General features: G+C 42.7%; 1 protein-coding gene across 1 annotated transcript in view; it reads right to left on the bottom strand.

The window, feature by feature from the left end:
• LOC143711112 (uncharacterized) overlaps positions 1-25,986 on the bottom strand; it is a 48,672-nt gene extending 22,686 nt beyond the window's left edge. The window contains exons 1-2 of the mRNA XM_077202443.1: positions 25,581-25,986; positions 6,816-7,540 (exon numbers count right to left, since the gene is read on the bottom strand). Coding sequence (XP_077058558.1) covers positions 6,816-7,540; positions 25,581-25,614 — 759 coding nt within the window. The 5' untranslated portion in view covers positions 25,615-25,986. The remainder of the gene's footprint in view (positions 1-6,815; positions 7,541-25,580) is intronic.

The following is a 25,986-nucleotide window of genomic DNA, read 5'->3' as shown; positions in this document are numbered from 1 at the left end:
CTCAGCACTGCGTGTGACGAATTCACTGAGCTACCTGTGATGAACTCACAGAGCTACAGGAGCATTGCTGCTCAACACCTGAGTGCGATGAACTTCACTGAGTTTCAGGAGCAATTCTGCTCAACATGAAGAGTGATGATTTCACTGACTTGAGCAGGCGCAAGGCGACCATGAGTCGCAGTCACTTTTAGAAGGCTCACTGGGGTTAAACGCATTTCTGCGGGCCCCTGGGGCAGCTGAGACCCAGTGTTTGTCCAAGGGTAGTCCGCTCGGTTTACCCAAACACTGGCGGAAAAATAAAACCGGGGGGGCAACTGAGCGGCCCCGGAATGGTCATGACCCAGCCAGACCCAGGGGATGGAGTCTCCACTTGCCCTGGCTATAACTGTCGTGAGGCTCGATGGTGGCACGATTGAGTAAGCGGGAGGAGTGGAACAAGGCGCCCTCAGAAGCGTCTGACTCCAAGGAGGAGGTGACGGGTGAGTTTGTGACATGCAGGGGAAGCTTGCGCAACGGTCGCAATGTCTAACAACTCGAGGCACGAATGCCCATGTAGTCGGGGGTCGCCCAGGCCCCCGTTAAAACACGCCCTTTGTACATGGCCCCTCTGTTGAAGAGGGTTTGGCAGCAGACCGGGATGAACTATAGTCACACAGGGTGAGCTGCTCTGCCACGGTCACCTCGGGACTCGATCGTGAAGCTAGCGCTGAAGCGGTCACATATGGAGGAAGCCAAAGGCTGCGACTACCATATACCCCAGGAGCCTCTGAAAGTTCTTTCAGTGGGACCCTTTCTCACTTCAACACCAGCTGAACACATTCTCATTGGAGAGACGTGTTGGACCGAGTACCTCTCCAAAACTAAAAAAGAGATACTCAGCCCGTGGGCGAGATTACTCTCTTCCAGTTGACCTGAAGACCCAACGGGCTCTAGAGCACTCGAGGGGAAGGACACTGTACTGATACTCCACCCTTAGACGCAACACACAGGATGGCCTGCGGTGCGGGAGGTAGAGCACCACCTAGTAGCACGAAGAACGAGTTTACAACTTGCCTTCGTACCGGCTGGAGGAGCGGCTATATCAAATCCTTCGCCAGCAGGATAAGATAAGCACGCCCAAGTCAGGAGCACTGCTCAACACTCGGTGTGATGAATATCACTGAATTTTCAGGAGCACGTCTGCTCAACACCTAATGTGATGACTATCACTGACTTGAGCGGGGTAGCCGAGCCTGAGGTGGGGCAGCAAAGTAGAGAGAGTGGTGTTAGTGTGCTGTGCAACACTTAACTGTCTCCACAAGCGGCAGGGGGCGCGTGAGAAGGCGGATGACCGGGTCCTCGAACGCACCAAGCTGCCTGCTGGCGACCAAGGGGGAGCTGAGGGGTGTAAGGCTATACAGGGTCACACCCGCCAGACTGGCCCTCTTGGGACCCAGGAACAGATGAAATTGCTCTCTCTTTGAAGTGTGGGTACCGCTTGCTCCGCTTTTTTTTTTTTTTTTTTTTTAGGGAGCCAGCGGCGGAACAGACACACACACAAACAAAGGCTCCACCCGGCCCTCACCCGGGGGTGGCCCGCTCCGGAATGCGGCCCGCTCCGGAATGCTTTCGCTGTCGCTTGCCACCTGGCTTGGCAGCGCCTGGAGCGGGCTGGGCGTCTCTACTGCGGCCGGCTCCATGCTGAGGCCTGGGTGGAGGCTGCTGCGGAGGGCCAGCAGGAGCGGCGGCCGGGGAACGCCCACGGCGACGAGCAGGCGGAGGAGCTGCCACCGGCGGCGGGTGGAGGCAGCAGCTGGCCACCGGGGCAGGATTTGCCGGATGACCTCCGTCTGTGCTTGAGCGGCAGAGAACTGTTTGTTGCAGTTCTCCACCGCGTCGCCGACCAGCCCAACCTGGGAAATTGGGGAGACCAGGAACCGAACCTTGTCCGCATCCGCCATACCAACCAGGCTGAGCCAACGAAGGCGCTACTGGACCACCAAGGTGGACATCGCCAGACCGATCACGCACGCTACGACACCCATACCCCGGTGGGTGAGGTCGGATGCAGTGCGGTGCTCATCTATGAGCGCACGGTCTGGATTACCCTCGTGCATGCCATGGGTGCCCTAGCCTGCAGCAACGCCATGGTACGCAAGAGGAAGGGGCTTGCCCACAGGCCTTGTAAGCTCTGCCCGTCGGAACAGACGAAACTCACAGGCCTTAGGGGGGAGACGAGGATCCCCCCAAAAGGCAGCGGCCGCCGGACACAGGTGCACCTGTGTCGACAGACCGCTCCAATGGAGGGACACCTCGCAACCCTTCACCGTTCCTCCATCAAGGGTAATGAGGGGGAAAAGCTATTCAGGCAGTTTCTGGCAGAGAAAGATGCTGTTCACCACCTGATAAGCTCTCCATGCATTTCGGGAAAGAAAGGCACTGGGGCGGCGAGCTGAGAACCAGCGCGGCCCGCCCCAAGATACCAAACTCCAGATTCCAACCGAGACTGAACGGGACACGGTGGAGGTTCCACTCGAGCCCGGCAGCCTCGGCGGCCCGTTTCAGCATAGCTGATAATTCTGGATCCGGCTCGGGCAACATTGAACTCCCGGAGGGAGACAATGCAGCCGAGTCATCATCTCTAGAAGTCAGCTCACCCTCCGATGCTGCAATCGGCGTCCTGTCCTCCAGGGGAGCCCCAAGTGAAACCGCTGGCCCACCCATTACAGATGGACCAGCAGACAACACAGGAGGCTCCAGTGGTTGCAGTGGAAGGGAGGAGTGAGGAGCCCACAGGGAATGGTTACCGGGCGGGACATCCAACACTATCCTCCGGTCACCCATCCCACACAGCACCCGAGGGTGGGGCATGGTAATGGGGACTCGCTCTCCGCGAACGAAGGCGAGTCTCGCCCTCAACACTGCGACAGTCATGTTCCCACAGTGAAAACATGAGCTGTCCACAAAAGCTGTCTCAGCGTGCTGTAAGCCAAACACGTGACACAACAGTTGTGACCATCAGAGAGAGACAGGGAACGACCGCACCCAGAAACGCACGGGCGGAATGACATCTTGAAAAAGACGCAAACGCACCCGTGTTGCTCTTTCAGAAAATAGGACCGTCACCAGTGCCGGAGCACACAGGGGAATGACCGCGGCAAAACTGAACAGAGAACTGAAACAGTGAAGCACTCACTTTTCCGCCCTCTAACCAGCCATCAACACACACAAACATTTAGAAATTTGTTGCTGTTAAAACAGCAGTTGAGAGCTCAAAGCTCGCGATCACCGCTGCACTCGCGCTGTAGAACACCAGCACTGGGAGAGTCTTCCTGAAGAACACCGACACACTCGCTCGTTGTAGACAACAGCACTCTCAGAGACATCAAACGATCGGCTCCGAAGCGAAAGGCAACAAGTGCGTGCATCCACTTCCGTATTTATACCCGCGCCGCGGGGGCGGAGTGTGTGATGCGAATCACGCACGCCAATTACATTGGCTCGTTCAATAGTACTCGAAGAAGACAGGCTCTCTAGCGAGATCCCAATTCAGTCGACCGTCGACTACGTCTGACGTTCTCGACTGAAAGGGAACTCATGATGCTGGATATCAAGGGTGAAACTGTTAATAATGTAGACAGACAGCATTCTCATTCAATGTCAGTTGAAGGGGGTGGATTGGAATCCACTGCTGCTTCAATGTATATGTAATGAGTGATTATAATCAAGGTATTAATCAATATTTTTCCTCCTAAATATCAAATGAGTTGAATGACTTCTCTGGAGATTTTACTTTGTTATAGAAGTTACCAGTTTGATTACTGAAATGTTCTTTTCATGTATTGTTTAATGTCTGTATTTGATATCTCACTGCAGTAACAGTGCTTGCTTATTTAGCCCGGCTTCCAGAAATTAAATAGAGACTTGTTTTGTGTTTGAGAAAGGTCTTCAATGTGTTAAAACCAGTGTTTGGAATAACGCCGTTTGGAATAAGAACGCCGTTAAGTAACAACGTTATTTTTTCAGTAACGGGCTAATCTAACTAATTACTTTTCCTGTCATTACAACGCCGTTAACGTTACTGGACGTTAAATGCGGTGCGTTACCACGGACGTCAGTTTGGTTTGAAATGTGCTGGGGACAGAGACGCATTCGAAAGTGCATTTTCAGAAGTTCTGGGTACAAACTTGTCAAATTGTGCAGCCTCTCTGCTCAACCCGTAAATAAATGCATCGATCCGCGAATTTTGTTTCAGTTCTTGAATGGTCTAGTGATAGATCTTTTGCCAAGCATGTCAGAGGTTATGGGTTCTAATCCCCACTCGTAGTTTTTTTTTTTTCTCTCATCAAAACTGAATATGTTCATCAGTGGTTACAGTCTATATCAAGAAGGGACACGTTTGTGTGCATTTTATTTTGTGATTTCACCGGAATGAATAGAGAGTCTCCACAACAGCGATAGATTGAAGCGCGCGTCCGAGTGAAGACTGCGCGAACCACAAGAGAACACTGTATCCATGACACTGATCGCCGCGGCAACGAGCGCTCAGCTTGAGTTAAAAAACAACACATTTTAGCACTAGATCTCTTATTTAATAGCAAATTAAATGGCAACACATGGCGTTGTTAGAGTTTGATTTATTTAATTTGCTACAGTTACTGCGAACACACTTTATATTATTTAACTGTGTACTTTTGAAGAAAATACTTGAAGTAGCCTATACAGAATGTCTACCAGACCAGTTGTCTGACATTGGGAGTTTGATTTATTTAATTAAGAATAAGACTACAGAGCTAAACACACTTTTTGTTGTTTAAAAGTTTACTTTTGTTGTGAACAAAACACTTGGAAGTACAGGTTGTTTACTTGACCAGTTGTCTCAGGTTAAGAGAGTTTGATTTAATTTGCTAGAGCTAAATGCACTTTATATGGTGTAACTGTTTACTTATCTTACAAAGATAATTCTTGAAGTGCAGGATAAACCTCTTGCTGTCTGTCGACGTGCAATAAATATCGAAAGTTATGTACAAACACCTGTCTGTTCTACTCATTTCAACTGACTTGAAAACTGCAAAAAAAAATCCAAATTCTTTGACATATAGCAACTTTTTTTTAACAGTAACGCAAACAGTTACTTTCCCTGGTAACGAGTTACTTTTATTATAGAGTAATTCAGTTACTAACTTTTTGGAACAAGTAGTGAGTAACTATAACTAATTACTTTTTTAAAGTAACGTTCCCAACACTGGTTAAAACATAGGGGTCATTGAAGCCAATAGTTTAAGGGGCCATTTCTTTGTTAAAGCCTTACTTTCCAGTTAGACTAAAGTGTAGCTCTCCTTCAGAGAAAGAACGCATTATCTTGATGTTTTGAGAGGACTCTCCTGTTTATAGTGAGAGCCTGGCCAAATCCAACCTTGGAAAAGCTGTGTCAGTGTGTGTGTTAGTGTTTTCGGTTGCAGGTTAAGGAACCACTGGTATTATTGGAGATTGACTGACTTGTTGTTCAGGACAGGCTGGCACTTAGTTACCCAAATCTGAGACCTGGAAGGTCACGACGTGGGTCTTCTTCAGGGTCCGAGTGTCAGCTGAATATTCGATAAAGATATGCTTCTGTCTATTTGTATATGTGTGGAAAATTACTATGTTTATCTATTTCGTAGCCAATCAGAAACTGCAACCTGTAAGCAATGACGTAGCTTACATCTTGGTGAATGGTATAACTGCTGTGATCTTTGAAAGTGTAACGGGGCGGCCTACGAACTCCTCGTGAGTCTTGAAGCTGACTTCTGCTGATGAAACTGCAAACTATCTTCAGTAAAACTTTTCTTTAATTTATTATAATTCTGACTCTGGGTCTTCTTTCAAACATCTGGTCCTTGGGTCCTAAACTGTTACCCCCTAACACAGTCATGTGTGGGTGAAATATAATTAAATTAGGCATTTAAAAACTATTGAGAAATTTAAAACATGGAAAGCTCAAAAAGCAATCAAATTAAGCTACTTCACGGCTTTCAGAACGGATATTATTCCTGATTCAAGCAGAATCAGCAGAAAGTAAAAATGGACAATAAAATGTTGATAAAATTAGTAAAGAGTTTAATCAATCATAACATGAAGCAAATATAAACATTAAGTCAAAGCCTCGTTTACTTCAGGTCTTGATGCCCAATTCTGATTTGTAGCCTATATCCGATTTTTTTGACCGTCTGCTTACACGTTCTTTCATTTGTGACCCATACCCGATTCATGTGTTTACACTTGACATAGATCTGAAACACTGTGCATGCTTAAAGGGGGTGCTTGCACAGATGGATGAACGCGAAATATGCTTGATGCTAGCTTTGCGATAAATGCGAAGTTTGAGGCGGAGGGGGGCGAAAAGGGACATCATTGCAGCCTGTGCATATGCTTCAGTTATTGTGTGCGAGAGAGATCTCAGGACTGGTGGGAACATACAACACGTTCTCATTAAAGTGCGTATCTATACCACTAATTTTATTTCTCATGCCATTTATACCCCACAAATTATTTTTGCGTGCATATGATACGCACTGTAAACCCCTTGGGTAGGATTAGGGGTGTGGAGTGTGTGTGTATTACGTTATAAAGTGCGTATCATATGCACGCAAAAACTGTTATTGCTGTAAATGGCACGAGAAATAAAATTCCTGCTATAGATACGCACTTTCATGAGATCGTGGCAGGCTTTAACAAGGAGCAGTGGGTCTGAAATTTTAGGACATTCCTCTCCTAAGACGACATGACGTTTCGTCATCGTTTCGTTACTAATGAATCGTCTTCTTTGTGTGAATCTTCAGGTGTTTCTTCAGGACTGACTTCTCTCCAGTGTGGATCCTCTCATGTTTTTTCCGATTTCCTGACAGACTGAATCTCGTTTCACAATGTGAACACTTGTAAGGTTTTTCTCCAGAGTGGATCTTCTCATGCGTTTTCAGATCTGACGACTGACTGAATCTTTTGTCACAGTGTGAACACTTGTAAGGTTTTTCTCCAGTGTGAATTCTCTGGTGTCGTTTTAAATGTTCAGCTCTAATAAAAGTCTTCTCACACTCAAAGCACATGTACTCTCTCACACCAGTGTGTATTTTCTCATGTTTATATAAATATTGCCGCAGTGAAAAACTCTTTCCACACACAGAACATGAATGTGGCTTCTCCTTTGTATGACCTGTCAGGTGTGTCTTCAGGTGTGATACACTAAGAAACATTTTGCCACATTTATCACATGTGAACGGTCTCTCTCCAGTATGAACTCTCATGTGAACATTAAAATTATTTTTGTATGTGAATCTCTTTTTACACTGATCACATGTGAATGGCTTTTCTCCAGTGTGAACTCTCATGTGACTCTCAAGTTTTTGTTTGCTTATGAAACTCTTTCCACACTGAGTGCAGGTTGTAGATTTCTTGGCTCTTCTTTTCTTTAAAAATGTATTTTTAGTCTTTGAGCGACTCAAAGGTTTTTCTCCAGGTTTGACATGATGTTTCTCCTTCACTTCTCTCAGTTCTTCACTCTCCTCGCTCTCTTCCATCAGGTCTGAAATGAAATAAATTCAGGGCAGGATTCAGCCAGCCCCACTAGGGGGTGCAGGTAGAATATCAGGGGGGGCAAGTCATTTAACGGAACATTTAAATTTGACAAATATAGTGATTTGATTTATATTGTGATATATATCGATATGGCCAGAAATGAAAAAATGTATTGTGAAATGAAAAAATCCTACATCGCCCAGCTCTAATCTATCAGCTCAAAGCTATCAGCTATCAGCATTTGATTTGTCTTATAGGTTTTATGTTGGATGCCCTTCCTGACACTACCCTCTGCATTTACCCGGGCTTGGGACCGGCACAAATAGGACACTGGCTTGTGCCCTGTTGAGGCTGCATTTATTTATTTATTTATTTATTTATACTGTCTGTCTGTCTTGTCTGTCCTTTCGTTTTTTATTTCAATCTTTTTTATTTTATTTTTTTTTATTTCTTTTTTTTTATTATTTCTTTAGCTCTGTACACAGAATGGCTTATATCAGTCATTATAGCATCAGTCGTCTGCTTTTCTGTGCAAAAGTCCTAATAAATGCGTCCATATCTAGACCTGTTGTTATGGCCTTCTCGTGAGCCAGAACAACTAAATTTCTTTTTCTCTCATGTAGCAAAGTGCGGCGGAAGGGGGTAAGAACACGAGACAAAGTGGAGAAAGAGCTCTCGCATGATGCAGATGATATTCCAATCACAAGTGAGGTCACATACATGCGATGGAGCTGAGGAAAGGCATTCTTATACCCGTGTAGATATGTGCAAATGGTGGAGAGGTCTACAAACTCTACGTTCTCATCATCATTAGTCTTTTTGAATTATTTTTCCAACATAATTTTTGCGACAAGAATGTCATTGCAAAGTTTGTCACTGTCACAGTGTGTCTGCGTGCTCCGCTCTGCAGTGACTGACTGATAGTGATGGGCGGATCGATCCTGAAGTATCGATACTTCGATACTGACGTGGTATCGAAAAGGATCGATCCTCACACAAAAATATCGATCCAAATGTGTGGTTTTTTTACCAGTAATTTTTTATTAATTTAGCATGCAATTCAGTGCGTAAAATAAGCTTCTAAGTGGAAAAATAAGCGAATGTTAGCGGGTAATTGTGTAGGATAGAACCTTTTCTCCTAGTCATCTGTATACAAGACGACACCAATCAATCACAGAGAGCGTTCGATGCTGGTGCTTCGCTGAGCTCACAGACCCAGTGCGTTTGGGAAACGAAGCCTTGCTTAGATGACAGAGAAACAATCGGGAGTTATTTCGCAATAAACAAACCAAAACTGTACATAATGGTTTAAAATGTTGACGTCAGAAAGATCTTTTTAATGAAATTAATATTTTTATTCAACAAGGATCGATACATTAAATTGATCAAAAGTGACAGTCAAGGGTTTTACACTGTAAAAAAAAAACTACTTCATATAAATGCTGTTCTTTCAACTTTGTTCATCAAATAATTCTGCATAAAATGTATCATGGTTTCCAACAAAATATGAAACTGTTTTCAACATTGATAATAATAAGAAATGTTTCCTGAGCAGCAAATCAGCATATTAAAATGAATTATCATCATGACTGGAGTAATGATGCCGAAAGTTTAGCTTTGATCACATGAATAAATTACAGTTTACTATGGCATAGAAAACAGATAGCCTATGTTAAATTGTTAAATTGTAATATTACAGTTTTTACTAAGAGAAATAAAAATCTTACAGACCCCAAACTTTTGAACAGTAGGCTAGTACTATAATTTGGGTAGTTTTGTAAAAGTCACTGACTAATTTAAGGGGAGTTGAGAGCACAGATCAAAAAATATTTAGGCCTAGTAGTCATGAAAACGTGTTCAGATTTAGCATATTAATGATGCATTCACCTCATAAATCATGACACACTGCTGTAAGTGCATACAAGTTCAAATGCATGCTTTTAAAATGAAGTATCGGTATCGGTATCGATATCGGCGATACTGGCCCTGTATTTACTTGGTATCGGATCGATACAGAAATTTGCAGTATCGCCCATCACTACTGACTGAGACGTGAAGCTCAGCAGGTTCACCACAAGCCGGAGAAGCGGCCACGCCCTCCCTATGCATCTACCAATCAGTAGCTACTTTGAATGAGGGATAGAGAGCAGAGAGCGCTCACTCTGACCATTTTTCTTGAAATATTTTTTAAATTTGGGATCTTTGCATGCCATCACGTTTGGGGGGGGGGGCAGTCACGGCATTTGGGGGTGCATTGCCCCTCCTTGCCCATGCCTATATCCGGCCCCGAATAAATTAATTTTTATTTTCAGTAAATCAAAATAATTGTAAGAGAGAAATATGAAAGTGAACCCTGAAATAATAGCAGAAAGTACTAGACAACTGATATAAAATATTATGATAAATCTGGTGTGCGCTGAGTCTGTTTTGTTTCGTACAGGCCTGTCATGTATAAATAAATATGAAAATAAAACCACCAGTAGGTGGCGGCAAGTCCATGTCTTAATGAGTGATTAATTGAATCATTCATTCAAATGATTTGTTCATAATGACTGATTCATTTAGAAATGAAGCAAGTGGATAGGCTTGTTTGACTTCATGCAGCTCTGTGCAGATTGATCGGTGTCTGACTTGGAGCAGTGCAGGCCGGTTAGAAATCTTGTCCGACTTGAGACAGCACAGACTCCACATGACTGAGATGTATGCCATCAAAGTACGCGAGAGCGATTCATCAGCAGCCGGAGGACTCAGCCTGCGCAGTTTCTTATATATATATATATATATATATATATATATATATATATATATATATATATATATATATATATATATATATATAACTATTTTGAAAAATGTCCAACATTTTGGTAACATGGCTGCAAAAACGTTTAACTTTATATAAATGTAAAATAAAACAGCTTTAATATTTAATTTGACCTGATTTTGACAATCATTATGAAAGTTTCTCAAACCTCCCTTTGCTGACCATTTGTTGAAAACTAAGAAAAAAATGACAATAATAATACTGCACCCATTTTTTAAAAAAAAGTGATGAAGTGCTTGAATGTTTCTAACATGAATGTTCTCCAGCATCATGAATGAATAAATGAAGAATAAACACCAACCTCTTTGTTCTTCAGGATCTTCAGTGTGTTTCATTCTACAGGTTCTGGATCACTCGTGTTCTCACTGTCCTCTTTAATAAACTCAGTCAGCTGTTTCGTTTAGAAACAGCTGTCAGTTGTGTTTGAACAAAATTTAGCTCAAGAGTTATTGATCCGGGAAGTTCAGATCTGTGAATAGGCTATATTGCCAACTTTACTGAACTCCATAAACCGCACATTGTTAACGTTCGGATCTCTGAAACACTGCCAGCGGGACATTAAACACGACGTGTTTGTCCGAGCTCACAGGTATTGCGAGGGAACACAAATATAATCTTTGCGAAGGAACGTACATGTTTTGAGAAGGAACGCAAAAGTTTCTCGGGGAAACTCAGAAGTTTTGCGAGGGAATGCTAAAGATTTGACCTTTTTTTCCCTCCAATCCCAAATATTTTCCACCATGTCCCTTTAGGTGCTCTGTAGAAATGAGCTTTAAGTGGCCATTCACAGGATATTTGAAGACATCAGCATAATAAATTAGGTGAAAACAGGAACTATTGTCATGAAATAAAGAGTGTTCCCTTTCAAAGGAACTTCGAGCTGCGTCAAACGCTGCGGGAACGCCCCTGCGTTGTGCGTCATGAAGCACGTATGGAATCAGCCCAATGGAGAGATGAAACGTCATAGGCGGGTGACGTCATCGACCAGGAAACTATAAAGCACCCCAAAAACACAAGCGCATTAGCTTCTGTGCTTTCAGTCGCGCTACATGTGAATCTGTCCCTGTGTGATATTGTCTGTCTTACATACCCTGCACCACACAAACAATTTATCCCTATATATATATATATTGAGAGATTATGGCGGACGAACAGCAGTTTAGAAAGCGTGTTCCTCCCTGCTCGCGTTATTTAACGAGCGGGGATACACATGATCTTTGTGTTGTTTGTTTGGGAGTTCAGCATGCCCAGTTTGCTCTCGAGGGAGCAGACTGTGAGCATTGCGAGCGTTTGCCGTTAAGGACGCTCCGCTCCCGCCGATCGCTCTTTGAGGAGAGCGGTTCGGTGCGCGCTCCCCGCGGTTCGGGTCCCGCTTCTGCCGAGGCAGAGCAGCGGCGCTTATCGTGGGGATCGCAGATGGATCTCACAGCGGGGTTTGAGACGGGCTCTGCCTTATCTCTCCCTTCACCTGTGAGATCCAGTGCCTCAGTCCCGGGCGGAAGCACGCGCTGCGGTTTCTTCCGCTCGGGCTGAGGCACCAATGCTGCAGCTATCCAGTTCTGAGGAACTTGATGTTGTTAGTGTTGAGGGAGATGTGGAGGATTCGCCACCCCACACTCCTGAGAGTGATGAGCTTATGGAGGTGTTAACAAGAGCTGTTGAAAAACTTAATATTGAATGGCCAGTGACTAGACAGGAGTCTGTTTCTAAATCAAAGTTGGATGAGAGATTTTTGCCGTCACGTGTGCAGCCTCCACGCCGGTGCCTGCCGTTTTTCCATGATCTCCACACCGAGGTGTCGAAATCATGGAGAAAACCGGTGTCATATAGAGTGTTTAGTCCCCAGACTTCAACATACGCTAATATTATGGGAGCCAAGGCTCATGGTTATGGTGCTTTGCCTCGTGTGGAAGAGACGCTTGCGAGCCATCTCTCCCCCGAAGCAGCATCATCTTTTAAGGCACCGGCATTACCCACCAAGCCTTTAAGAAACACTTCGGCTTTGGTGGGTAAAGCATATTCGGCAGCAGGTCAGGCTGCGTCATGTCTGCATACTATGTCAATCTTGCAGGCATACCAGGCTGATCTGCTAAGGGACATGAGTGAGAGTGAGGAGGTCAGTACTGACGTAGTTCGCGAACTGCGTCAGGCTGCTGATTTATCCCTGCGTGCCACCAGAGAATCGGCCAAATTAATGGGTCGTTCTATGGCAGCTCTGGTGGCCGCAGAAAGACATTTGTGGTTAAATCAGACTAATATTAAAGAGAGAGAAAAAGCTTTTCTTTTAGATGCTCCTCTTTCTCCCATGGGGTTGTTTGGTGATGCTGTGAATTCAGTTATCGATAAATTCCAAGAAGAAAAGAAACAAACTGCAGCTTTTAAAAAGTTTCTTCCCCTTAAAGTTCATGTCCCTGGGGCTGCTGGGCGGGAGCAGCCCCGGCCGTCTTCGAGCTCATCACATAGAGCGCAGCAGAGGTAGAGTGTCGCGTCTCGTGCTCCCCCTGCTGGACAGTGGGCTCAGCCGCGACACTCTCAGCCGAAGCCTTCTCCCAGTAGAACTGATCTGAGGACAGTTATATTGGCTAAGAAGGCTTCGGCTAAGAAGAAGTCCTGACGCCAAGCCGTTCAGGATGCTGAGGGTGGTCCCCACCGAGGCGGAAAGGTGTTCACCTCTGTTTACGGTGCCCATTCCTCCTCGGTGCCCTCAGGGGCTCGTTCTGCCAACCCCGCCTTTATGCCGGGGCACAGACGATCCCAGCGAGCGCTTTCCCGAGGGACGCTCGCTCCCTCTGAGGAGGGTCTCAGAGCGGTCAGACCAGTTGTTCCCTGCCGGTGCGCCGTTACAGGGCGCTGCGTCTGCTGCTCAAGTTACACCAGAGGCCAGTCTCGAGAGGCTGGTACCCTTAGTAGAATTTCTGGCAGAGTGGAAAAGCCTTCCAAAAATATCTCATTGGCTCCTGCAGACAGTAGAAAAGGGTTATGCTATCCAGTTCAGGTGTCGTCCACCAAAATTCAGAGGGGTTCTGCACACAGTGGTGGGCCCCGAGCAGGCTCTGGTATTGGAACAAGAGGTGAAAACGCTCCTTCAAAAAGAGGCTATAGAACGGGTTCCTCCTCCCAGTTTGGAGTCAGGTTATTACAGCCGATATTTCATCGTTCCAAAGAAGGATGGGGGGTTGCGTCCAATTTTAGACCTGCGCATATTGAATCGCTCGGTAGGGAAGCTAAAATTCAAGATGCTCACTATCAAGCAGATCGTGTCTCAAATCAGGTCCGAGGACTGGTTTGTCACGATAGATCTGAAGGACGCATACTTCCATGTGTCCATCCTTCCACAACACAGGAAGTTCCTGAGGTTCGCCTTCGGGGGCGAGGCGTACCAGTACAGGGTTCTTCCGTTTGGCCTAGCTTTATCTCCCCGCACTTTCACGAAATGCATGGATGCAGCACTAGTGCCTCTGAGGCTTCAGGGCATTCGTATTCTCAATTACATCGACGATTGGTTGATTTTAGCTCAGACCGAGCAGATGGCGGTTCGGCATCGAGATGTCGTCCTCGCTCATATCAGAAATTTGGGGTTGAGGCTGAACGCAAAGAAAAGTGTATTATCTCCTTCCCAGAAGACCACTTTTCTGGGTGTCGTTTGGGATTCGGTATCGATGCGGGCGCGACTCTCTCCGACCCGCATCGCTTCGATTCTCTCAGCTGTGAAACAAGTGAAGCTAGGCCAGCTACTCACTGTCAAGCAGTTTCAGAGACTGTTGGGTCTGATGGCAGCAGCGTCCAACGTTATACCTTGCGGCCTGTTGTACATGAGACCGCTACAGTGGTGGCTCAGGACCAAGGGATTCTCCCCGAGGGGAAATCCGCTCCGCACGTTCAAAGTCACGCGGCGCTGCCTTCGTGCTCTGGTCATGTGGAGAGAAACTTGGTTCCTATCCAAAGGTCCTGTGCTGGGGGCTCTTTGTCGTCGCATAACGCTAACGACGGATGCTTCCCTCACAGGGTGGGGGGCGGTCATGAGTGGTCGCCCAGCCCAAGGTCTGTGGCAGGATCATCATCTTTCGTGGCACATAAATTGTCTAGAGATGTTGGCTGTGTTTCAGGCTCTGAAACACTTCCTAACAGACCTGAGAGGCCATCATGTGTTAGTTCAATCAGACAACACGTCGGTGGTCTCTTATATAAATCATCAGGGGGGCCTGCGGTCTCGCCGGCTTTACAAGTTGGCCCGTCAGATCCTCCTGTGGTCCCAAGGGAAGCTACTATCTCTGAGAGCAATGTATCTCCCTGGGTATTTGAATGTGGTAGCAGACTCCCTGTCGAGGCAGGGGCCGAGGCCAGGGGAATGGAGACTCCACCCCGAGGTGGTGGAGCTCCTTTGGTTGAGTTTCGGTCGCGCCGAGGTGGACCTATTCGCTTCCAAGGAGACCACTCATTGTCATCGGTGGTTCTCCATCACTCTTCCAGCCCCCCTGGGGTTGGATGCTATGGTGCAGCCGTGGCCGAGGTCACGTCTGTACGCCTTTCCCCCGATTGCTCTGTTACCAGGAGTTCTGGAGAGGGTCCGCCGGGACGGGGTCAGTCTACTACTAGTAGCCCCGTTCTGGCCGGCCCGAGTATGGTTTGCGGACCTGATTTCTCTCCTGGACAGTTCTCCTTTGGAGCTCCCGGTCAGGAGGGATCTACTCTCCCAGGCGGGGGGCACGATACTTCACCCCCGCCCAGAATTGTGGAAACTGTGGGCTTGGCCTCTGAGGGGGCCCAGCTCATAGACTCCGGTCTCTCAACCGAGGTTGTTGAGACCATTCTTAACTCCAGAGCTCCATCCACGAGGAAGATGCCTTGAAGTGGAAACTTTTCACTTCTTGGTGTGGAGAACACCTGCAGGACCCAGTTAACTGCCCAGTGGGTGCAGTGCTGGAATTCCTGCAGGAGCGCTTCTCCACAGGGTTATCCCCCTCCACACTAAAGGTGTATGTGGCGGCACTAGCTGCTTACCACGTCCCTTTCAGTGGAGTTTCTCTTGGGAGACACCCGCTTATAACTCGTTTCCTCCGTGGCACTTTGAGGCTGAGGCCAGCAGTTCGTACGAGGGTGCCGACTTGGGATCTGGCCATTGTATTAGAAGGTCTTTCCCTAGCTCCTTTTGAACCTATCGAAGAAGTTCCCGAGAAGTTTCTTTTTGCTTGCTATCTCTTCACTAAAAAGAATCGGAGATTTGCAGGCTCTGTCGGTTTCACCCTCGTGCCTGGAATTTGCACCTGGCATGGTTAAAGCTTTTCTGCATCCTAGACCAGGTTACGTTCCTAAGGTTCCTACTAATATTGTTAGACCTACGGTTCTGCAGGCTTTCTGTCCTCCTCCATTTATGTCATCGGACCAGGAGAAACTTAATTCACTCTGCCCTGTTAGGGCATTAGACGCTTATGTCCACAGAGCTGCCCTGTGGAGGAAATCAGAACAACTTTTTGTATGTTTCGGGCCACCCAGGAAAGGGTGTCCGGCGTCTAAACAGAGAATGAGCAAGTGGGTGGTTGAGGCTATCTCACTTGCTTATGAGTCGGCTGGCCAGCCTTCACCTTTGGTTGTCCGTGCTCACTCTACCAGGAGTATGGCTGCTTCTAAAGCTCTTTTGTCGGGGGTTTCCCTGAGTGATGTTTGTGATGCGGCTGGATGGTCTTCACCGCATACTTTTATTAAGTTCTATGACCTAGACTTAAGCTCTACCCCTGGGGCACAGGTGCTCTCGTCCTCTGTGCGCTAGTCTCACATGACGGTCATTTGGTCCTATGGCGACGTGGGTATTCGCGTTCCCGCAGCGTTTGACGCAGCTCGAAGTTCCCTTGAAAGGGAACGTCTCGGTTACGTATGTAACCCTAGTTCCCTGATAGGGAACGAGACGCTGCGTCGCTCCGCCATACTCCCGGCACTCCCGTTAGGGCTTCCTTCAAGCCTATCAGAAGCTAATGCGCTTGTGTTTTTGGGGTGCTTTATAGTTTCCTGGTCGATGACGTCACCCGCCTATGACGTTTCATCTCTCCATTGGGCTGATTCCATACGTGCTTCATGACGCACAACGCAGGGGCGTTCCCGCAGCGTTTGACGCAGCGTCTCGTTCCCTATCAGGGAACTAGGGTTACATACGTAACCGAGACGTTTTCAGCAGATCTGTTAATATTGATGATCCTCAGACTATTAACACTCATTCAACAAGACATTCAGGATCATCAGCAGATCAGCTCACTTTATTCTGAGTGTTTGCTGATAGAAACACATTATTTGAGTCAGGATAGATAATAGAGCCTATTAAACTGTTCTATTGAATGACAACACTGTTATTTCTCACCATCTGACACAAACATTATTTATTCACATTTATCTATGATAATAACATTTATAGATTTATGTTTTATTTATTTGTGCGCCAAAAAAGACATACAAGTATCGCTGTGATCGATGAAAACAATACAGTCTGTCGCTTAATCACTATATAAACTATATAAAGTGTGTTTGATCGTTGTGTAAATATGAAAAATACCGTGAACTGCTCTCAATCACACAAAAATAACAACATTATTTGCCACTTCTCTATATTCCAGCTGCTCTCTTTCTGTTCAATGGTACATGATCAAATACGCGCCAAAGGGCCGTTGAACAGAGCCTGGCGATCTTCGCAATAGAAGAGGAACACTTTAACTAATCATCTAAATAAAATTATCAGGGTGATTATGCAAAGTTCTCTAAACTGCCTGACGACACGATTCAAAACGTACTGAAAACGCTTCCACACCGATGAACGCCATCTTGGAGTACATCATCTGGAAATGTTTAAGATATTAACAGATCTATAAAAGAAATACAAAGAAGGATATATAATTATAGGTGGCGACTTTAACGATGCACCGGATGACATTTTCTGCCCAAAGTTAGTTCACCAATCTCAGACTTATTTTATGTTATAACTGACAAGTATTATTACCTTATTACTTTAGGCCAATAATTTTCTAATATTTTATCAATAGAGGAGTGAGGCAGGGTTGCCCAATTTTCCCTTTTTGGTTTTTGATTGTAGTGGAGCTATTATCAATTAGTATTATAAAAAAATAAAATAAACTAAATGTAACGGTATAACATTATTTATTAGAGAAATAAAAATTGGCTGATGATACAACTTTATTTTTGGAAGATAAGGGTCAAATTAATAATGCAATTAAATTAATTCAAACATTTTCTGATGCATCAGGTCTTCAATTAAACCTCCATAAATGTGAAATTCTTACAATGCATGATTCATCCGAACAATCATTGTTTACTTTTCCAGTTAAGGACTTGTCAGTTAGGCAACAGCTTCATTTTACCAACAAAGTTTAGAAAAAAACAAAATAGATTTTTGATTATTGGTTACAGGGAGATCTGTCTATTATTGGAAGAGTCCTGCTAACGAAGGCTGAAGGTTTATCTAGAGTTATCTTAGCCTTTTTTTATTTGTTCAGGATTCCACTTGTAAAGAAATTAATAGGTTGTTGGTAAAATTTTGTTGGAAAAATAAACACCACCATCTTTAAAAAAAGTATATTAGCTGGGAAGAAATCTGAAGGAGGATTTGAAATGTTGGACTATGTGGATATACATAAAACTTTCAAGGTCAATAATATCAAAAAGTGTATTGGTGATCCTGATTCAATTTGTTTTTTTATTCTTCATAATATCTTTAAGAAAGTGGGTGGTGTTGATTTTCTTTTAACCTGTAATTTTTCACCTTCCAAATTACAAAATTGTCTAAATTTCATGAGCAAGCACTCTTGGCCCGAAAAGTATGCTTTGTGGAAAAATTATGGTTTAAATTCCTTGAGTGATCTGTTTGATTCAACACTAAAAATGTATTCTTATGATTCCTTTATGTCTAAGTTCAATTTTACTTTAAAATATAAATATTTTTTTTTATAGTAATTAAAGCTATCCCCTATGGACGTATTAGTTTGATGAGCAACCATTTGTTCAACTATAAAGTAGATAATAAAGACTGTAATTTCCTTATAAATGGCCATATAAATTATGAATCTGTATTTGGTTTCTTGTGAATGTCTTTTTTAAAAACTTCAATTTATTTTATTATTATTATTCTTTTTATTTTTTCATTCATCTTTGGAGCCTTGTCTTTGATGCCTGTTTTTTATGTTTAATAAAAATAAATAATGGAAAACAACACGCGCCAGATACTGTTCATAACTACAAAACATTTATAAATATCAATATAATCGCACAATGATAACACGCCGCTTCTCTTTATTCACGCTGCTCTCTTTCTGCTGGTTGTGTAAAGCTGTGCTGAGATGGAGACAGTATCATTTCAGTTTATTTTGAAAAAAACTGTTGTTTAAAGTGTGGATGGTGTGGATGAAAATGACTAGAACAAACTCTTTATATATATATATATATATTTTATATGATACTGGATATAAAGGGTGAAACTGTTAATAATGTAGACAGACAATATTCTCATTCAGTGTCAGTCATTCTCATTAAATGTGTTGGGGTGAAATATAATTTATTAGGCATTTAAGAGCTCTTTTGAGAAATTTAAAACATGGAAAGCTCAATAAGCAATCATATCAGGTATTGTGGGAGGAGCAAACGACAGACACAATGGGAGTGGTGTGTTAAAACAAAAAGGGATCGTGAAAATCAAACAATTGCTTCAAAATTGTAACAAAGTAATCAAATTTTGCAATTTTGTAAAAAAGTAATGACAACTCAGTAGTAAGGTGAATAAACTGTATTCACTGCAAATATAGTGTAGTATTAAATGTCTGTGTAACGGCACTCCTCCTACCTTACCATTCGTTCAAAGCTAACAGTTTGACGCAACAAACTCATCCAAGTCGTTATATTCCTTTTTCATTCTTGTTTATTTTGTACTTTAAAGCAAGAACAAACTTTTGATATTATATAACAACAAAATATGGAACGGAGGTCAAAAAACTGTATCGCTCCGTCACTTGCTACTATCCACCAGCCGGATATGACGTCTTTATCCCCTCATCAGTTAGCAAGGACATAACAAAAGCCTAAATAATTATAGTATAAACATTCGTTATCTTTGTAAAAAAAATTACACAATGTATATTATGGCTCTAACAGTCTGTATATTCAGCACTTGCATACTGTGAAAATAATGCAGTGCAACTGCAAAAGCCAAAAAGGTTACAGTAAAAATCTCTAAATGTAAAGCATGTTACAGTCACTCAGAAGAGTTGAACAACTGCAAAATCAATGCCAGAGAGATATTTTATTCTGCTTTAGCATCATGTCTTCATATTGGGTCCGGCCGGAGGAGTTTCTCCACAACACAGTCATCTCTGCAGGCAAAAGGGAAAAACCTTAAAGCAGATCCAGCCTTGACAACATTCTCCACACCTGCTCTTCCTCGTCGTCCTCCTCTTCCTCCTCCTCTTATACACGTTATGTTGGAGTGTTTTAGTTATTTAACATGAAGTTCAATTTCACACCAGGGCTGGAAACGATAACTCTCTTGTGTCACTCACATAACATTTTTACTGAATGGCTTTATATTCTAAAAAGTTAAAATCTATAGCAAAGAAACAGCATGATGAACAAATTACTATTATGAAAAACAAATGAACAAAACATATCTGTAAATACACAGGTATGAAAATAATGAAAATGAAAATAAAATGATGCATGGAGTCAACCAATCAAAATGCGGCATGAACTCATCCAATGAGCATGTTCAGTCCCACCCCTGAAAGTTGATTGAGTCTTTGAGTTGATCTGAATCTCAGAGTTAAAAATGTTGGTTTTGAAGATGAACTGTATTCACTGTGCAAACTTGTACACTTGTAAGGTTTTTCTCTGGTGTGGATCTTCTCATGTTTTTGCAGGATTCCTGACTGACTGAATCTCTTGTCGCAGTACGAACACTTGTGAGGTTTCTCTCCAGGGTGAATGTTCATGTGTTCTTTAAGGTGTGCGAAACTCTTCCCGCATTGATCACATGTGTTCCGGTTTCTCTCCAGTGTGAACTCTCATGTGACGCTCAAGATGTTGTTTGTTTGTGAAACTCTTTCCACACTGAGTGCAGGTAAAAGATTTCTTGGCTCTCGGTTTGGTTTGAGAGCAACTCAAAGGTTTTTCTGCAGTTATGACTTGCTTTTTCTCTTGAACTTCACTCAATTCTTCATTCTCCTCTGAAATAAAAGTAAAAACAATTAATTTTCAGTAACTCGTAATAAAACAGAGCGATGTGAAGGACATAAAAGTGAACCCTGATGTAACAGTGGACAGTAAACAATTGCATTGAAGACATTGATCTTCAAATTAGGGGTAGGTGATCTTCCCAAAATTTCATATTACAATCTTATAACAAACAATCACAATCCACGATATGAATCACGATCTTCCCAATTTTGAGATATACTATCGAGAATATTCAAACTGGAACAAGCATATATGGACGTATCTATCGAACAAGCATATGAACGTGATTTGTGATTTTTAAAGCGTGAAGATGCCATACCCTCTGGAGGTGTGTGAGCCAATCAGAAGTTTTCCCGTTGGAGGGAAATTTTAACGACCCTTTGTGTTCTAGCAGGGCATTTGAATATGTAATTTGATAGGGTGTTTAAGAAAAGAATATTCAAGATTCTTGTAATACTAATGCGTCACAAAGTTAGCAAAATGTAATGTAAATGAACAAATGAGGGATGAAGATTATATGATTTTGGTTAACCAACACCATCAAATCACCTTTTCTCTTTGTTCATCTGGCTGTTATAACTCAGGTACAGCAGCCAAACAAAGAACTAAAGTTATTGATTTAAGGGTCAAGAGCCCAACTAAAGCAAACACTGATCTCCATAATGGTAAAATACCAATTACGATTTTTTCCTTCAGTGATTCTGTTTGTTAACATCAGTTGTCTTCGACAATGCTCAATTATCACTCAATTAATCACTTAATGATCTCATTAACTTTAGCACTGCTTCAGTGTTCATTTAACACTCTCTGAGTGTGGACTCATATAAACACTTAGCAGTGTTAATTTAACACTGGTGATTTTGCTGTGTATGTCCTCACACTTCTGTGCCCTGCCTTTGCATGAGGCTTGTTTGTGTTTTATGTTTTGGACTGCCTTTTTGAATTTTGAACCTTGCCTGGACTGGATTGTGAGTACGGATTACCCTAATAAACATACTGCAACTGGATCTATCTTTTCCTGTGTGTGTTCGTGACAGCTAGGTGGTTTAACCAAAAATCTTTATCACGAATTTTTTTCAGATTCAGTCGGTTTCACAGAATAATGTTTTTTCACTGGACCTTTATTATGGCTTATTTTGCTGTCAGGAGTACAGGGAATGTATGTATACATGCATATATATATATATATATATATATATTAGGGCTGTAACGATACACCAAACCCACGATTCGATTCGTATCACGATTTTTGACCCACGATTCGATTCGTATCGCGATTCTATCACGGGGGCGGGGCTTGAGGGGGCGGGGCTTGTGGTGAAAAAAAGAGATTTTGAGAGAAGAAAAAAAGGGGATCCCCCCTTTAGATGATTCTCATGGGGGGGATTTTTTTTGTTTGAGGGGAGAAAGGGGGGGGCATTTTTTCCAAACAAAATTATTACATTTATCTTGCCTAAATGTTTGCGCTCATTGCATTTTTACAATGGGGTAATAGCCTATTGTTGTTAAGAATTTACACATCACAAGGAAGCTTGATTTAAATTGTTTAATTAAATTGAAAAAAGTAGCACAAATAAATACAATAGAATAAAGATACAAATAAAGACAATTAAAGAGAAAAGTTTTTGAATAGGTCTAACACTAGTATTTATATACAGATACTGAATAAAGTAATCAAATGGAAAATAACACTGGGTAGTATTTTAGTCCTGAATAAATTAAATACATAGGCTATTAATCCTGATTCCTTTAACTTAAAGCCATCTTTTGTTGTTTTGACAACAAAATTAATGACAGACACATATGGCTGCCGCCACTTTAAGAGCTAGTGCACGGATCCTGTGTTCATTATACTGGCATGCGTTTTATGTTTATTAAAGACAAAACCGACTATAGCCTATTTAGAGTAGCCTACTCACAAAGACCGAAATTGACAATTTTGCGTGTTAAAGCAATATAATCCGCGAAAAATAGTTACTAGCCAGCTGTTTTTGAGGCGGATTTTCTATGAATGTGCGCATAGAAAATAATCTCAGAGAGCGCGCGAGCACTGATTAGTTTAAAATCGCTTGAATGTTTAAACTGGTAAGACTTAAAAAGACTTCAGTCACGATGCACTGCTGGCCCGATTGTGCAAGTGAATATTCCGGCATGTCCCGACCTTACAGTCTATGGTCCCGACTCCAAAACGCGAGTGTGTATTATCGCCGCAGCGCTTGATGCCTGCCTTGCACAAAACATTATGAGAAGAGATAGAAGACGCGCGGCACCGCTGAACACTCACGCTGTTTGTGAAATTGCGTCTGGAAGATAGTTGTTAAAAGAATGATTTTATTTTATTATCTGTGTGGATTACGATTGCGGGAATTTCCCACATTATAAATGGGAGACCTGCGGGAATGATTAGAATTATGCGCAATACCCGCGCCGAAATTCGAGCCCTGGTTCTGGACAGGAAGGATAACTCTGGGAGTTGGAAGGGGTGTGATCGCGATTCTGCCTTCTCACATCGCGATACAGGATCGTGGACCTGAGTATCGCGATTTCGATTTTATATCGCGTATCGTTACAGCCCTAATATATATATATACATATATATATATATAAACATTGTAAGGACAAATAAAAAATATTTTTTACAGATGTAATCAAATCAGTTCATTAACCTAACAATTTAGTTTAAAATGTAATCAAAATAAATAATTATTATAAATAGTGTTACTGTTAAGCATGTTTTTACTGTGTGCAATTTCTGTAATTTCAATGAAAACCTTTGGATTTGGGTTTTAATAATCTGTATTATGAATATCACTATTAATGGAAGTACACTCTAATGTACAATGGTAATATGGTGCATTCAAGTCGTCTTGTAAAGGAGTTGAACGCACATGAACGCCACCACAATGTTATAAACTAACTTACACAGAAGAGACTGTGTTTCTCAACACATAAAGATGAACTACTCACTGTGATTTCAGACTGTGGTTGTTTTTCATATGAGTGAATAAAAAACTGAACAAACCTCTGCATGGATCTTCATGTGTCGCTTCAGGTGACTTTTAAAAGAGAAACTCTTTCCACACTGATCACACGTGTGCGGCTTCTCTCTGGTGTGGATCCTCTCATGGGTTTTTATATAAGATGACTGATTGAATCTCTTGTCACAGTGTGAACACTTGTAAGGTTTTTCTCCAGTGTGAATTATCTGGTGCAGTTTTAGACAGTTTGCTGTAGTAAAAGTCTTCTCACACTCAAAGCACATATAAACTCCTACACCAGTATGAATTCTTTGATGTGCTTGTAAACTATACAGCAGTGAAAAACTCTTATACCGAACATGAATGTGGCTTCTCCTTCATATGAACCATCAGGTGTGCCTTCAGGTTTGATGCCCTGAGAAATGTTTTGCTGCACTGATCACATCTGAAGGTCCTCTCTCCAGTGTGGATCCTCATGTGAACATTAAGGTGTCCTGATTGTGCGAAACTCTTCCCACACTGATCACATGTGTGAGGCTTCTCTCCAGTGTGGATCATCATATGTCGACTAAGATTTGTTTTTTGTGTGAAGCTCTTCCCGCACTGATCACATGAGAACGGCTTCCCTCCAGTATGAACTCTCATGTGCTGCTCAAGATTACGTGTGTTTAAGAAACTCTTCCCGCACTGAGTGCAGGTGAAAGATTTCTTGGCTCTTCTTTTCTTTAAAAATGTCTTTTTAGTCTTTGAGCGACTCAAAGGTTTTTCTCCAGGTTTGACATGATGTTCCTCCTCCACTTCTCTCAGTTCTTCTCTCTCCTCCTTCACTTCACTCAGTTCTTCACTCTCCTCCTTCACTTCCATCAGGTCTGAATTGAAAGAAAATGTTTAAATTTTCAGCATATCAAAATAATTCAAAGAGAGACATATAAACTGAAAGGACATAAAAGTCGATTTCACGTGATATTTTCGCTCATATCTTCATGAAACATAAACAGATCGTAGAAAATGGCACATCATTATTTACAGCAGATTCTCACTATTAAAAAATAATCTATTGCTTTGTTCCTTCTTTAGATATTGCATGTAAAAAAAGGAAAATGTTCTTTTATCAGCAGTTTCTCAGGATGAGAATGTCGAAATATATATATTTTTAAAGTGTTCTATCAAACGATACCTCCCTTTTGACTCTCCTTGCTATAGTTTTGGAGTTATGAGTCTCTCCTTTTGTGTATATCATTTCCCCATAGTCATCAAGCTACAAACCAGTTTTTTAAGAATTATATAGGCCTATTATAATAAATTTGTTTACACAAAAAAATTTGGCGCACACACACACACACACACACACACACACACACACACACACACACACACACACACACACACACACACACACACACACACACACACACACACACACACACACACACCACACACAAACACTGTAGTACTGTCCCCCTATACTTATCATAAATTGTAAGAATATGACCAATACAGATAAATAAACAGTATCAAAGGTACTGTGAGAAGAGTCTATAATTTATGATAAATACAACTTTATCAAATTATGCTTCAGTTAAATTGCATACAGCCCTGTCAGCCATTCTGGGAAGTTCATACAGTTTGCTGTTTATTGCTTATACACACACACACACACACACACACACACACACACACACACACACACACACACACACACACACACACACACACACACACACACACACACACACACACACACACACACACACACACACACACACACACACACAATAGAAATCATGCCCATGGCTGTGAAACATGTGAACCAGATATTTATGTATGTAAAATAAAGGAGGAACAATAAATTGTTGACAATCAATATAAACATTTGTCAAACTTCACTAACTTACCATTTTTAAAAAAAAATAAAAATGAAACAGTTTGTACCATTTCATAGTTTAACTGTTAGATGAAGTGCTTGAATGTTTCTAACATGAATGTTCTCCAGCATCATGAATGAATGAAGAATAAACACCAACCTCTTTGTTCTTCAGGATCTTCAGTGTGTTTCATTCTGCAGGTTCTGGATCACTCGTGTTCTCACTGTCCTCTTTAATAAACTCAGTCTTTGCAGATTTCAGCTCTTCCTGATGCTGTGATGCTCGTCTTCACTTGTAGCTGATGGGAATTTACAGCATTTATTGGAGAATTGCAGTGGGAGGAGCTTCACTGATGATGAATTGCAGTGGGAGGAGCTTCACTGATGATGTGATTGCAGTGGGAGGAGCTTCACTGATGATGAATTGCAGTGGGAGGAGCTTCATTGATGATGAATTGCAGTGGGAAGAGCTTCACTGATGATGAATTGCAGTGGGAGGAGCTTCACTGATGATGAATTGCAGTGGGAGGAGCTTCACTGATGATGAATTGCAGTGGGAGGAGCTT

The sequence above is a fragment of the Siphateles boraxobius genome, unplaced genomic scaffold, assembly GCF_051911475.1.
Source record: "Siphateles boraxobius isolate OS27281-9 unplaced genomic scaffold, OSU_SipBor_1 49, whole genome shotgun sequence".
Lineage (NCBI taxonomy): Eukaryota > Metazoa > Chordata > Actinopteri > Cypriniformes > Leuciscidae > Siphateles > Siphateles boraxobius.
The sequence above is the reverse complement of the archived record's forward strand: the minus strand, read 5'-3'. Positions and strand labels throughout refer to the sequence as shown.